This window comes from Mchenga conophoros, linkage group LG18 (assembly GCF_057382185.1).
Source record: "Mchenga conophoros isolate Kocher_MC1m ecotype Shallow Benthic linkage group LG18, M_conophoros_male_GT1.1, whole genome shotgun sequence".
NCBI lineage: Eukaryota > Metazoa > Chordata > Actinopteri > Cichliformes > Cichlidae > Mchenga > Mchenga conophoros.
Genome location: NC_140543.1, coordinates 29,706,904 through 29,719,660, shown reverse-complemented (window position 1 = coordinate 29,719,660; position 12,757 = coordinate 29,706,904). Strand labels below are relative to the sequence as shown.

General features: G+C 40.0%; 1 protein-coding gene across 2 annotated transcripts in view; it reads left to right on the top strand.

Moving 5' to 3' along the window:
• slc6a9 (solute carrier family 6 member 9) overlaps nucleotides 1-11,040 on the top strand; it is an 80,002-nt gene extending 68,962 nt beyond the window's left edge. For both annotated transcript variants that reach the window (XM_085253308.1, XM_085253307.1), the window contains 5 exons: nucleotides 2,183-2,317; nucleotides 2,491-2,590; nucleotides 3,608-3,708; nucleotides 4,242-4,412; nucleotides 5,803-11,040. In XM_085253308.1, the coding sequence (XP_085109434.1) occupies nucleotides 2,183-2,317; nucleotides 2,491-2,590; nucleotides 3,608-3,708; nucleotides 4,242-4,412; nucleotides 5,803-6,063 (768 nt within the window). In that variant the 3' untranslated portion in view covers nucleotides 6,064-11,040. The remainder of the gene's footprint in view (nucleotides 1-2,182; nucleotides 2,318-2,490; nucleotides 2,591-3,607; nucleotides 3,709-4,241; nucleotides 4,413-5,802) is intronic.
• The last annotated feature ends 1,717 nt before the right edge of the window (nucleotides 11,041-12,757 follow it).

The window sequence follows — 12,757 nt, the reverse complement described above, 5'->3', positions numbered from 1 at the left end:
TCTACCAAATTCCAGTTTACCTTCAAACAACAAAACAACGTGCAAATGCTGTCTTTAGTCCATATTTGTTGCATGCTGAGTGAACCTCCATGCTGATACTCTAAATAGACCAAATAAACTCACTGGAATGAGAACTGACTGGAATTGTTTGCGTGGGGAAATCAGGATTAGATCTGATCTGGATCTGCTGATGTGTAATGCTAAAAAGCTTACAAGTCATTTACAGTCAACAGTTAGTCTGCCTGTGTGCCACGTTTTTCATTGCTGACTCAGGGAGACTATAGGTGCTGTAGCTACGGGACCACAAGTAGCTACTTGTGGCCCCGTAGCTACAAAATTATATTCCTGCTAAAATGAGATGGTGAACATTATGTCCCACTAAATAATAGTGTTTGAATTTAATAGACGTAACCTCTCATAACCCTGATTCCAAGTTTGGACTTGCTAAACTGCTAAATATTTAAAATAAAGGAGTGGCACGCTCTGTGGTCTTCTGCTGCTAACCATTTGCATCTTACTTCATTATATATTTAGGTGAAACTGGGAAATTTGTATCTGGAATGATGTATTTGATGCCAGCAAAACAAAACTATCGAGTGGAAAGAAGCTGAAATGGAGTGTTTCAGAAGTAAAGATGGGCGTTCACCCTCCTTAACATTTCTCAATGTAAAGTTAATCAGTGACCGTGGCATCAGTGCTATTAATGCTAAAGGATATATTCAAGTTTGGAGCAACATATGCTGCTATCCAGGGGACATCTGTGGCAGGGATGGGCTTGTTTATTTCATCAAGATAACATGCACAGCACATATTACAGTGCAGCTCTGAACTGTTAAGCTGCTGAAATCTTATATTAAGCAATACACTCAACAGCCACTTTGTTAGGTGCACCAACTGCTCATTAACGCAATTGTTTAATCAGCTAATCACACGGCAGCATTTAGGCACGAGCACATGGTCGAGACATCTTGCTGACATTCAAACCAAGCATTCGAATAGAAAAGAAAGGCCATTTAAATTACTTTAAATGTGGCATAGCTGTTAGCCAGATAGGCTGGTTTGAGGATTTCAGAAACTGGAGATCTGCTAGGATTTTCCAGCACAAGCATCTCTGCAAAGGATGGTCCATAAAAAAGAAAATATCCAGTAAGCAGCAGCTTTCTGGGCAAAAATCCCTTGTTTGATGTCAGAGGAGATTGGGCAGATTCAAGCTGATGGACAGGCAACAGTAACTAAAATAACTACTCATAACAATCATGGTATGCAGAAGAGCGTCTCTAAATGGCCAACACATTGAAGCAGATGAGCTCCAGCAGATTGGCCAGCACAGAACTGGAAAAATAGTCTGAGTCTCATTCAGTCGGTAGTGTCACAATTTGGTATAAACAAGATGAAGGCACCAGCATCCTGCCAGTGTTTCAGGCTGCTGCTGGTGCAGTAATGGTATGGGGGATATCTTCTACGCACACTGAGCATTGTTTAAATGCAACAGCCTACAGTAGTATCATTGCTAACAATGTCCATCCCTTTATAGCCACAGTGGTCCATCAATGTGGCTATAGTCAGCTTACAGTTAGTTTCTTAAACATGAAATTGAGTCCACTTCACCTCCACTGAGTATTTCCTTGTTGAATCTGTGCCATGAAAAATTTAGTTGGTTGTGAAGGGAAAAGGGGGTCAAACCTGATACTTACCAGTATCTGCCTAATAATGTGGCCACTGAGTGTAGAACAGGAAAACATTTGGCTGTAGAAATTGCTTGTGTGTACTTGACTTTTTCAGAATCAGGGTTGTAGTACTATTCTAACCTTTTAGCCAGTATGAATAAGAGGTGTTTTATTCTCAGACATTTATTTGACTTTCTGCGTATTTTTGGTAAAATATAGACATTATGCTTCATAGGTGGATTTTTACTTCCATATATTGAATATTTACAGATCAAATTCACAGTACAGTGGATATATATGTGGCTGGTCTTAAGGAATGCTGTAATAAACCAATTGTATTTCATTAAAAAATACATTTAAATAGACAGGACAATGAAATTGAGGAATTTTTATTCTCACAATTACTCAACAATGGATTATCCCTTTGGTCAAGATTCCTTTTGGTCTGTCGTCATGTAAGCAGAAGTTTGATCAAGAATTCATCTCCTGTCAAATTCTTTTCCCTGTTCATGTAGTTCTGTCTGCTGGAGACCTTAGTGACGGCCATCGTCGATGAAATTGGTACAGACTGGATCATCAAGAACAAGACCGTAGTCACGCTGTCAGTGGCCATAGCTGGTTTTCTACTGGGAGTGCCGCTAACGACACAGGTACAAACATATGGAGAGCACATCCTTAAACACAATCACTCTCTCACTGGACTGATGTTTTTTACTCATTCTTGTGTGTGTGTGTGTGTGTGTGTGTGTGTGTGTGTGTGTGTGTGTGTGTGTGTGTGTGTGTGTGTGTGTGTGTGTGTGTGTGTGTGTGTGTGTGTGTGTAGGCAGGAATCTATTGGCTTTTACTGATGGACAACTATGCTGCCAGTTTCTCTTTGGTGATCATCTCATGCATCATGTGCATCTGCATCATGTATATTTACGGTAAGGAGGGAAAAAGAGTGAACATGGTGCACTTTCTAAGTGTGGTAGTTCAATTTTACAAATATGTAATCACACAGGCACAAACTGAAACACACCTAAATAAGTGTTCAAGCTGATCTCAGATATATGACCAACACTCAGTGGATGATGGAAAAAGGTCTAATTTACTTATGGATCCAAGTTATAGATGAGTAGCAGGAACAGTGGGGTGTCATTCAGAATATGAACAGGAGAGATAGTGATACCACAGTGGACCATACCCACAGTGAAACCTGGTAGTAGGTGTTGTGCATTTTGCCTACTCAGGAATAGGACACCTGCACTGATTAATAATAATAATAATAATAATAATGGATTGTATTTGTATAGTGCTTTTGGAGGCCCTCAAAGCGCTTTATAATTCCACTATTCATTCACTCTCACATTCACACACTGGTGGAAGCAGCTACAGTTGTAGCCGCAGCTGCCCTGGGGCAGACTGACAGAAGCGAGGCTGCCATATCGCGCCATCGGCCCCTCTGGCCAACACCAGTAGGCCAACGACCAAGACAGACAGAGCAGGGGATCGAACCGGCAACCTTCCGGTTACAAGATGAGCTTCCCAACCCCCTGAACCCCCTGATTCAACTCAACACTGGCCATGGGTCACTCCATCCAAGTATCACTCCATCGTTTATAGATGGCTTTGTTCTCCATCTGTGTGTAGAAGGGGTCATGGTTCAGTATGAGCCCAAATACACCAAAGGGCTTTGAAAGAACTCCTTAAACAACTAATTCAACAGTTACCTGACCTTTATCCCTATGACTCACCATTTATAGACAGTATCAAAGACGGACGTGGTCACTGTGATGTCACCCAGTGGTTTTGGACTCCATAGTTTGAAGTGCTAAGTTAACAGACCTAATAAAAACTAGAATACCACTTACCACAGCGAGTCATAATATTAGTCACATAATCCAGTACAAGTAATCAAAGCTGATGATGATGACGAATGCTGGGTTTTTGTTCCTTTGCAGGCCACAGGAACTACTTCAAAGATGTAGAGATGATGCTGGGCTTCCCTCCTCCTCTCTTCTTCAAAGTCTGCTGGAGATTCATCTCGCCTGTGATTATCTCTGTAAGTGAACACACACAAGCACACTGATCTAAGACCAGACATAGTGACGAAATAGCTTGTCAATATTTTGCATAGTCTGCAGGATGTTGAGTGGAAGGTTCTCAACTTCCCTGTGCTGCTGACACATTGTTATGGACCCGACCTACATTTGAGCTGCCATCAGTGCTAATCTTTTTGGCTTTGTTTCCAGTTAAAACCTCCAAAAGCAAAGCTTTCTGACTGGGAAATGGACACATGCAGCTGATATCAATGGTATTTCCCAAGCAGGCGTATTAGTCCACTAAGCTGCTGGGCTAACCAAGAAATTCATTGTTGTGGCTTACTGGTCATTTTCCTCTCTCTTTCATTTCTTTTGCACAGAGTGCTGCCCCAATCATCTGCAACTTTTAAATAAAGCTGTCAACGGTGGTTTCACCTGCACTGGCTTAATTTTCATGCTTTTACCCACCCATGTGACATATGTCTTTATTACTGTGTTATACATGCATTTTGCACACATTCAGGCTCTTTCTATTCTCTCTTTGTCCCTGCAGTTCATCCTGATCTTCACAGTGATCCAGTACAAACCCATTACTTACAATGACTACGTGTATCCCGGCTGGTCCTTGGCTATTGGCTTTGCCATGGCTCTGTCCTCGGTGGTCTGCATACCCATCTACGCCCTCTACAAGATCTCAAAGTCACCAGGAGCTACCTTTAGAGAGGTACAGCTTCCCCCGAAAGTCTCCTCTCCATTCAGCTGACATAAACAGCTCTATAGTTCAATACAAAAGGCTAAATTTCCCTCTGAAGCATTTAAACAAATTTTCAAAAAAGTCAACGTGTTAAAACATTTTTGCATGCAAGAGCTGCACTACAAATTAAAGCACTTAAAGTTTTAACATCATCTGAGCAACTGAAAAGCTCTCAACTGCATATCAGCTGAAGTATGTTTGCCGAATAACGGAAAGAGCTCTTTCCATAATTCAATTGCCCGTTTGCATTACGTAAGCTCTAAAAGCAGACGAACTATTAGTTTACACCATAAACGACGTTTAAATATCAATCCAAGCATCTCTGCTTTTGGCAAATTAGTTTGAGGAGGAAAGAATTTGTTGCTGGTGTCAGATAGTGATGACGTCACTTGAACTGCCGGTTGAAATTTTATGATCCTTATTGCCGATAGCTACACTAGGAGGGAAAAGCTGGTTGTCATAGAGACTGGGAAAACAGAGGAAGGACCACATGTGTTAAGTCTTCGTTTGGGGTAGAGAGCCTAAATGCAAACATTGCAGCAAACAGGCAGGCAACAATGAACAAAACTGAAAAAGCAAGAAGATATGACGAGATATAAACAGAAAAATATGACCTCACAGTGAATACATGGCTAGCTTCCTTCTCGTTCTTTCTCCTTCTCTCTCTGCATGTCTGAGTCTGGCTCACTTCCTGTTAAAGGGAAGTTCTTCCTCCCCACTATCGTCAAGCATTTTCTCACAGGGGAATTTTTGGTCTACTGATGTTCTCTCTCTAATACTGCACCACCCTTACCTTACAATATAAAATGCCTGGAAATTATTATTATTGTGAACTTGTGCTATATAAATAACACTGAATTAAGAAACGCAAGTGAAGTGCCATATTTTTTTTAAAAAGGAACAAGAATAACAAAAAACCCACACACATGAAAATGAGCAGGCTATAACAGTGCACTTTTTTTATACAATCTTTGGAGGACATTGTAACCACACTGATGCCACATGTTTGGTTTTATAAAGACCACAAGTGCTGCAGAACTGTTAATAACAAATGGGAGAAAGTATAGAAAGTATAATGTGTGTCAGCACAAAGCTGCCCTGCTGTTGGAATGCTGCAATTTCTGACAATTAGACAGGCCATAAATCTTGTTTAAGAGATGTGAATGTGCAATGGCAGCTGCTAAATTATCAGATGAACTAAAAAGCATGGAGGGAAAATGAAAGTTAAGTGGAGTTTAGTCACAGTGGTTATGTGTGGGAGCAGCTGAAGAAAGGAAAGCGTCACTTAATGAAAACCTAATTTGACTTCATAAGTCTTGATGTTTCTGCTCTAAAAGGCGCGTCTGTCTTTCTCTCTCAGAGGTTGAAGGCAGCGTGCCGAGCGCATCCAAAGTGGGGTCCTGCCCTCCAGGAGCACCGGACAGGCCGCTACGCCCCTATGGCCTCCGAAGACACTGTGGAGGCCCGTCCCTTAAAGGAGAGGGATGAGCTGAAGGAAGAACAAAAGGAGAAGGAGAAGGAGGAGGGAAAGGAGAAGGAGAGGAAGGATGAGATTAGCCTCACCATCCAGGGAAGCAACGGCTCCACCAACACACACAACAACCCCAACCCCAGCGCATAGACGGCACTCCGCTCTATCGGCATCAGGGGGCAAAAGCCTCACACCTTTCCCTTTTCCTCCCTTCTCCTTCATCCTCAACCCCACTTTCCCACAGTCCTCTGTGGGGGAGATCCCATTCACTGGAGACCTTTACATATTGTAAGGGCTTATTATATCTATCCTAACCTCTTCTATCTATCTGTGTGTTGTCTCCACATAAGTGCAGAAAAACAAAATGAAAGGAAGAAAAAAAGAAAAATTGGCTCATCACCCAAAAGATTTGTGCATATGGCATCATGTGCGTGAGTGAGTTTTTAATTTGTTCTACATAATTTAATAATATTGGGGGGGGGTTTCCTTTCATTTTTTTTTTTTGTGAAACTTGTATACGTCATCTTCATATGCCATTAGAGGTACAGTAGATTGTGATGCTGCATGGTTATGTTTTTGTGCATGCAGCAGCATAGAGACACACACTGTTCTCCTTTATACCGTTAGCTGGTTCTGTTTGGGATGGGCGACTTTGTAGCGGCAGCTGGAGACTTGTTGTGGTGCTGTAACATGGAGGAGAAGGGTAAAATGTGCCTGTACGGGCCATTTACAGTCTGACAAAGATGGTAAAAGGCTCTGTTGTTTAGCCAGACAAAAAAAGAGGCGAATACTCTCATTCACACTCATACAATCTGTATATTTTACAGCACACAGTGACCTCAACCGTAGTTGATCTCAGTTTAAGACTAAGCCTGTTGTTTTTTTTATGCTGCTTCTTCTTATAAAGGAAAAAAAATCGAAAGAGCACAAATATTTAACAAACACCCAAGATGACAACTGACACTTAGGGCTTATTTTCTCTGGAAATTTTCTCCACTGGTAACTTTTTTCCTTCTACTAAAGCTGCTTAAACCTTAAGCAGAGAAACATCAGTGAACTGTACTGTAACTCTGCATTCGCATACATGTGCACACATAAACAGACATGCAATCATTGTTTTTAACAGAAGAGGTCCCAGTGCCCAATTCTCTGGATCGAAGCGAAGGTGAACTTTGTGGTTCCTCGCTAGTGGAAACCTTGCTTCGACTGAGCTGGCCTGTTCTAGATTTTAGGGACTTTCCTTGTTGTCCAAAAACGCATACGCATACACATACACATACACGCAAACCAGGTCAATGCAACTCCGTATATACAAGTATATAAATATATATATATAGAAGTGCCATCTCTTATTAAGTCTTCCAGAAATTCTGTTTGAGTGAAACTCATCATGAGATGTGATCTGTGAAGGAGAATCCAGGCTAGGAAGTATTAAAAAGTGTGCCGTAGTCTGTGTGTCCTATGGGTCGTAGCAATCTGCCCCATTCAGGCATGTTACCAAAAACATTTCCTAAGTTACCTGAGTCCTACACATGTTTTTGGTAACACATGTTTCTCAGAGACTGAAACGTCAGTCACTTACAGTCAGTGTAAACCTTTAATGTATTTACAGACATTTGTTTTTAAAAGCTCTGAGCCAAGCTGTGCTGTAACTGGCAGAGACGGAAAGCAGAGAAGATGCTGCTTCTTTCCAGAAGGAAAACCTTTTCATTGATGTAGTTTTACATGTAGCTGCATAGTACTGTCTCGCTAGACGTCTCTTTATTACCTCTCATTCTTGTAAACTTAGTAAATAGTAACGGCCGCATATGTTTATTTTGTACAAAAGAAGTGACACTACGGAATCACCTTTAACCGTGTTTACCATTCCTCATCTGTTACTTGACTTATTGTGGTTATGTCGGAGGGTGACACGCATTAGGGAGTGGACTCTTTAGCATGCAGGGTCGGGCTTCCCCGGAGACCAGAAGGCCTCTGGTAGACTGCTGTATAAGTGTGATGTCAGAGATTTATATGGTGGTGTGAAGGAAGAACAAGGCAAGGGTTTTCTATTCACTCCTCCTTAGATGTTGTGAGATGCTTTTAGCTTGAAAGGCAAAGTTGTCTCTCCAGGTTCTTATAGTTTGTCAGATTATCCAGACTGGTTAAATGAGGGCTGTGATGTGCAGGCAGTGAACATGTTAGTATAATAAACCAAACTGTCTATTATATTCCCCATATTTATTTGTAGAAACCATATTCACTTTTTTGCTCAGAATTAGAGTAGAATATCGATGCCAATCTCATAGCTATAGTTGGCTTACATTAGCATAACAACTGGACTACAGCTAGCCCAGCGCTGTGCCTTGACTGGTGTCTCAGTCATTAACAGGCAACTTATTTCATTTTCGGTTTTAAAAAAAAAAGTAATATTAAGAAGAAATATAGCAAATTCATTTTTAATTAGTGGCCATTTGAAGAGCAGGATGTGAATTTTTCTACACAGTCACAGTTGCCTAAGCTAACGCTGTAAGCTTAGCTAACACAAGCTGTAGTGTATTCAGTCTTTAACTTTCAGTAAGAACTTAGAGTAAGCACACTCCCAAAAATGGTAAATGATTCAGTACATACCTATATCAGATGTATTTAAGCACAATGTCACCATGGACTTGCACATATTCTTGTGACTCTAGGAAAAGCGCAGAAAAGCTACATACTGCTTTATTGGAGGGCCTTCTTTTGACCGTGCCAGAGCACTTTCACAGCTTACTTCTACTCTTAATGGAACTGAGCCGTCATTAATTGCATCTGTGACCAATAAAATGTCAAGAAACAAGTTCAGGTCCCCACAGTTGTTTCTTCAGAAGCAGAAAGTGTTTTTTAGTATATCAGCGCAGTTGCTCCAGTAATCCACAAGATGGAGCACAAGATTGGGGGGTGGAAAAGTTGGCTGAAGAGGCTAAATATCCTGAAAGAAACATTAAGAGAGCCCAATAAGCACAGTGATCATTCTAAGATGAGCACAATTCTACTGATCGTATTTAAGGAGCTTTTGTACAGGAAAGGAAAGCTGATAGGAAGCTGTTCTTGTAGATGAACTTCAGTTAGTTAGCCGACTGTTTGGACCTTCTGGTTCTGATTTACTCCTAAACTATCAGGCTACATGTGGTTTTGTTTTTTTGGCAGGGGGGTGATTAGTGTTTATTTCTAATTAAATTACTCCAAAACCAGGTGCTCTGTGAAACAATACATTATCACCATCTGCTAACCTAGCTTAACCTACCACGTTGGATAGGTTAGAAAGTCTGCTTTGTAGGTAAAGTCGTGCTTGCTGAAAAAGATGATGAAGAACTTGATTATTCTCAGTGTATGTCGGGACAGCTTGTAGCTCAGACCACGTCCTGTCTGTGATTGCCTGCCTCGTTGTGTTCATGTTGTAATAAGTGAAGATTAGCCAGCCTGCTGCAATGCTATCTCTATATATTTCAACCCTGGCCACCTCTGCTGGCCCCCGCATCTCCTCCTCACATTGTACAGTAATGTAAAGAAAAACGTATATAATCAGACTGTGCGTGTTTTACTTTGCTTTTATTTCTGGGGTGGGTGTTCATTTCTTTTCTTTCTTTTGGGGGGTTGGGTCTTGAGGGGCAGATATCGACTGAGGTTTTTTGTTGTTGTGTTTGTTGTTGTTGTTGTTGTTTTCAGTTTTTATTTGTTTTGTTTTTTTGTTTTTTTCCCCCTGATTTGTAGTGTAATGTAGAAAATGTCGAGTGTACTGTGTATTGCGTGTAGTGGATTAGCTCTAACTGCTGAGCCTGCATGTAGAGCAGGCGTAGTGTCAGTATTGATGTCCATGTACCTCTAATCTAGTCCTACTCTGCTAATCATATACAGTCTATCTTTTGTACTAAAAGAAGGACAAGTACATATTTTATCCTCTGATTTTAACCGTCGTTTATCCACGTTCAGTGACGCAACTTTTTGTTGGTTTTTGACACTGTATCCACAGAGAAATTCCGACGAAGCCAGCTGGTATTAACAAAAGCATTGCCAAACAAAAAGCTTTGTATTGAAACTTGAACTACAAAAGAGTGGTTAGTTTTTACTGTGTGCTCTGGTGTAGACAGTGGCAGCCACTACATGACAATGCTTTTTTTTTTTTTGTTTTTTGTATGTGTGTGTGTTTAACAGTATTACATTGACTTTCATCTGTGCAGTGCCAACAGTCATACATCACTGTTTACTTTTAATATCCTGTGGCCCTCAGTGTGAACAGTTTGCCTTTTTTTCTGTGTAGTCCTTAAAAACAAAAAAAATTTATGAAATCAAAACACCAAAATTACTCAGCAACCACGATGGAATCGGCATCAGGAATACACAGTTTTTATTCTTGCGTGTAATGTTGTTTTGTGTGGAAATGTAGGCAAATTACATGGCATATGTTTCAGAAATGGGTCCATCTATTGTTTGGTTTTGATTAACTATGATTTCTTGATAACTGCATGAATAGAAAGATAAAACTTGACTACTTACCATCGCTTTCCACTGCTGGCGGCTGTGCAGAAAGTCACTGGTGTTGATGAAGAACATTAGCTAGGCAAAGGTTTGCAGGACAACTGCTCCACTGTAGTGAAAAAAACAAAACATTTTTTGCATTTTGCATTGCTTTCTCTGTGAATTACAAAACATTACCTCTTGTATTTCTTACTACTGGTCATAAAAGCATAATGTCATGTCACAGCACTTTAAAGAGATCATGAGTGTTTATATAAGCAACACAATGTATAAATATATAATTACAATAATAACTCAAACTTCCATTTTTTTTAAAAATTAAACAAAACAAGAAAAGTAAATCATGTCCGTTCAGTGTTCTGGCTGAAGGACATTGCTTTGTTGTTGATATGCCAATGTGAATTGTTTCATGGGTGGAGTGGAGGGGGAAAAAGCACAAGTAAAAAGAAAAAATGAAAAGAAAAGAGCACAGTTCTTCTGGTACCTTCTATCATATCTGTCTGTGTATCTAACCATGTCTGTTCTTCGTGTTCTTCAACCTTTAGGGCCAAAATTCATTGAAATGTCTTAGTCCTGTCAGCTGTGTATCGTAAACTGTTACAAAATGATAAATAAAATCTATTTTAAAGATCACTGCTCGGTGTTGTCTTTTAAACTTTTGTTGATTTTAATGCACGTGCATTAAAATAATGCACGTACTTTATATGTATGGAAATGACTTGAGCTACAACCCCCCACCTCCCACACACACAAATCACAGTACAGAGGCTACAAGATTGAAATGTTCACATCTTTTTGCGAGTTGGGATGGGAATTGCTAAGAATTTAGCGATTCAGATTCTATTATTGATATCGCTTAAAGATTCAATACCTTATCAATTCCCTTATCGATTCTCATTGGCTCCACTTTGAGAGTCACCAGCATATCAAAGGCATTCATACAAATGAATTACATGCTGCGTGGTCAAATGTTTGAACATGTTGGAGGTATTTCCCCTCTTTGTTGTGATCAGCGTTGGGGTTATTACTCAAAACAGTTACTACACATGTTATACAGAACGCTCTTCTTAAAGGTAATGCAGTACATTATTTAATTACACTAAGGAAAAAGACATTCGTTGTACTACTTTTTTCGTTACTTTCATGTTACTCTGTAAAATGATCTTAAACACACTGTCTCATAATTACCAATTAACCCTGTGATCTTTCCCTTAGTATTTAGGTATGAACATAAAGCCGACAACACAAACTTTAAAGCGATCGTCACAGTGATTCTACTGCAGAAACATGAACAGTTAGAAACAGGCTGCAGCCTTACTGCTCATCCGCTTCACTGCAAATGAAGGCTCACTTTATAACTGTGCTGGGCTTGGGTTTACCAATCACTCAGCTTTAACGTCACTCTGGCTTCTTGGCCAGATGGATGTTCTTGGCTAGCTTAGCGTTAGCATGCTGTCTGTACAGATGCTTGTGAAGAGCCGAAGTTATGTTAACAATTTAATCTAGATTTTTCTGGCCTGGAGCAGTCTCCACTTAATCCATCGCAGTCTCATCCTTTTGTGCAATATGGACTAAAGTTAAAGTTGATAGCATGCAGTGTAAAATGCACCTTTACTCAGTTTGATACACTGTATTAGGACTAATGTTAGTTTTACATCTTTCTGCTGACAATTAGTTTGGACACACTGTTTCTGCTCATCCTGTTGCATCATATTTTGAAGATGTACAGATGGCCGACCAACTTTTCTTTAAGTCTCTGAACACAACAGCAAAACTTAAATCTTCCTTCCATTATCCTTGAACTTCTCGCGGTATATAGCTAGCCTTCCCTGAGCCTGGTTCTGCTAGAGGTTTCTTCCTGTTAAAAGGGGTCTTCCCCCCCACTGTCACCAAGTGATTGCTCATAGAGGTCATTTGATTGCTGAATTATTGTAGGGTCTTACCTTACAATATAAAGCGCTTTGAGGCAACTGTTGTGATTTAGTGCTATATATGTAAAATTGAATTGAATAGAGCCTTCGTGTTTAAAATTACAGTGTACAGCTACTAAATCAACACTTTGATTCAACTTGAGATATCATGTTTGCTTTATTTTTCATGAAATAGTAGAAGGTCACAGATCTAACCTGGTCATGAAACTACTTGTCCCTAAATTTTAACTTTCAGCCTCTTAACATGTAAAAGAATTGCTGCAATTCACTAAACACTTGATACTTTTTGTTGTTGTTCAAAAACCCATTTAATTTAAGCTGAAAGTCTGCACTAACTGTTTGATTTAAAATCCACTTTGGAGGTGTACTGAGGCAAAACTGTAAAACAATGTTACAATTTTAAGAACAGAGGACTTGTA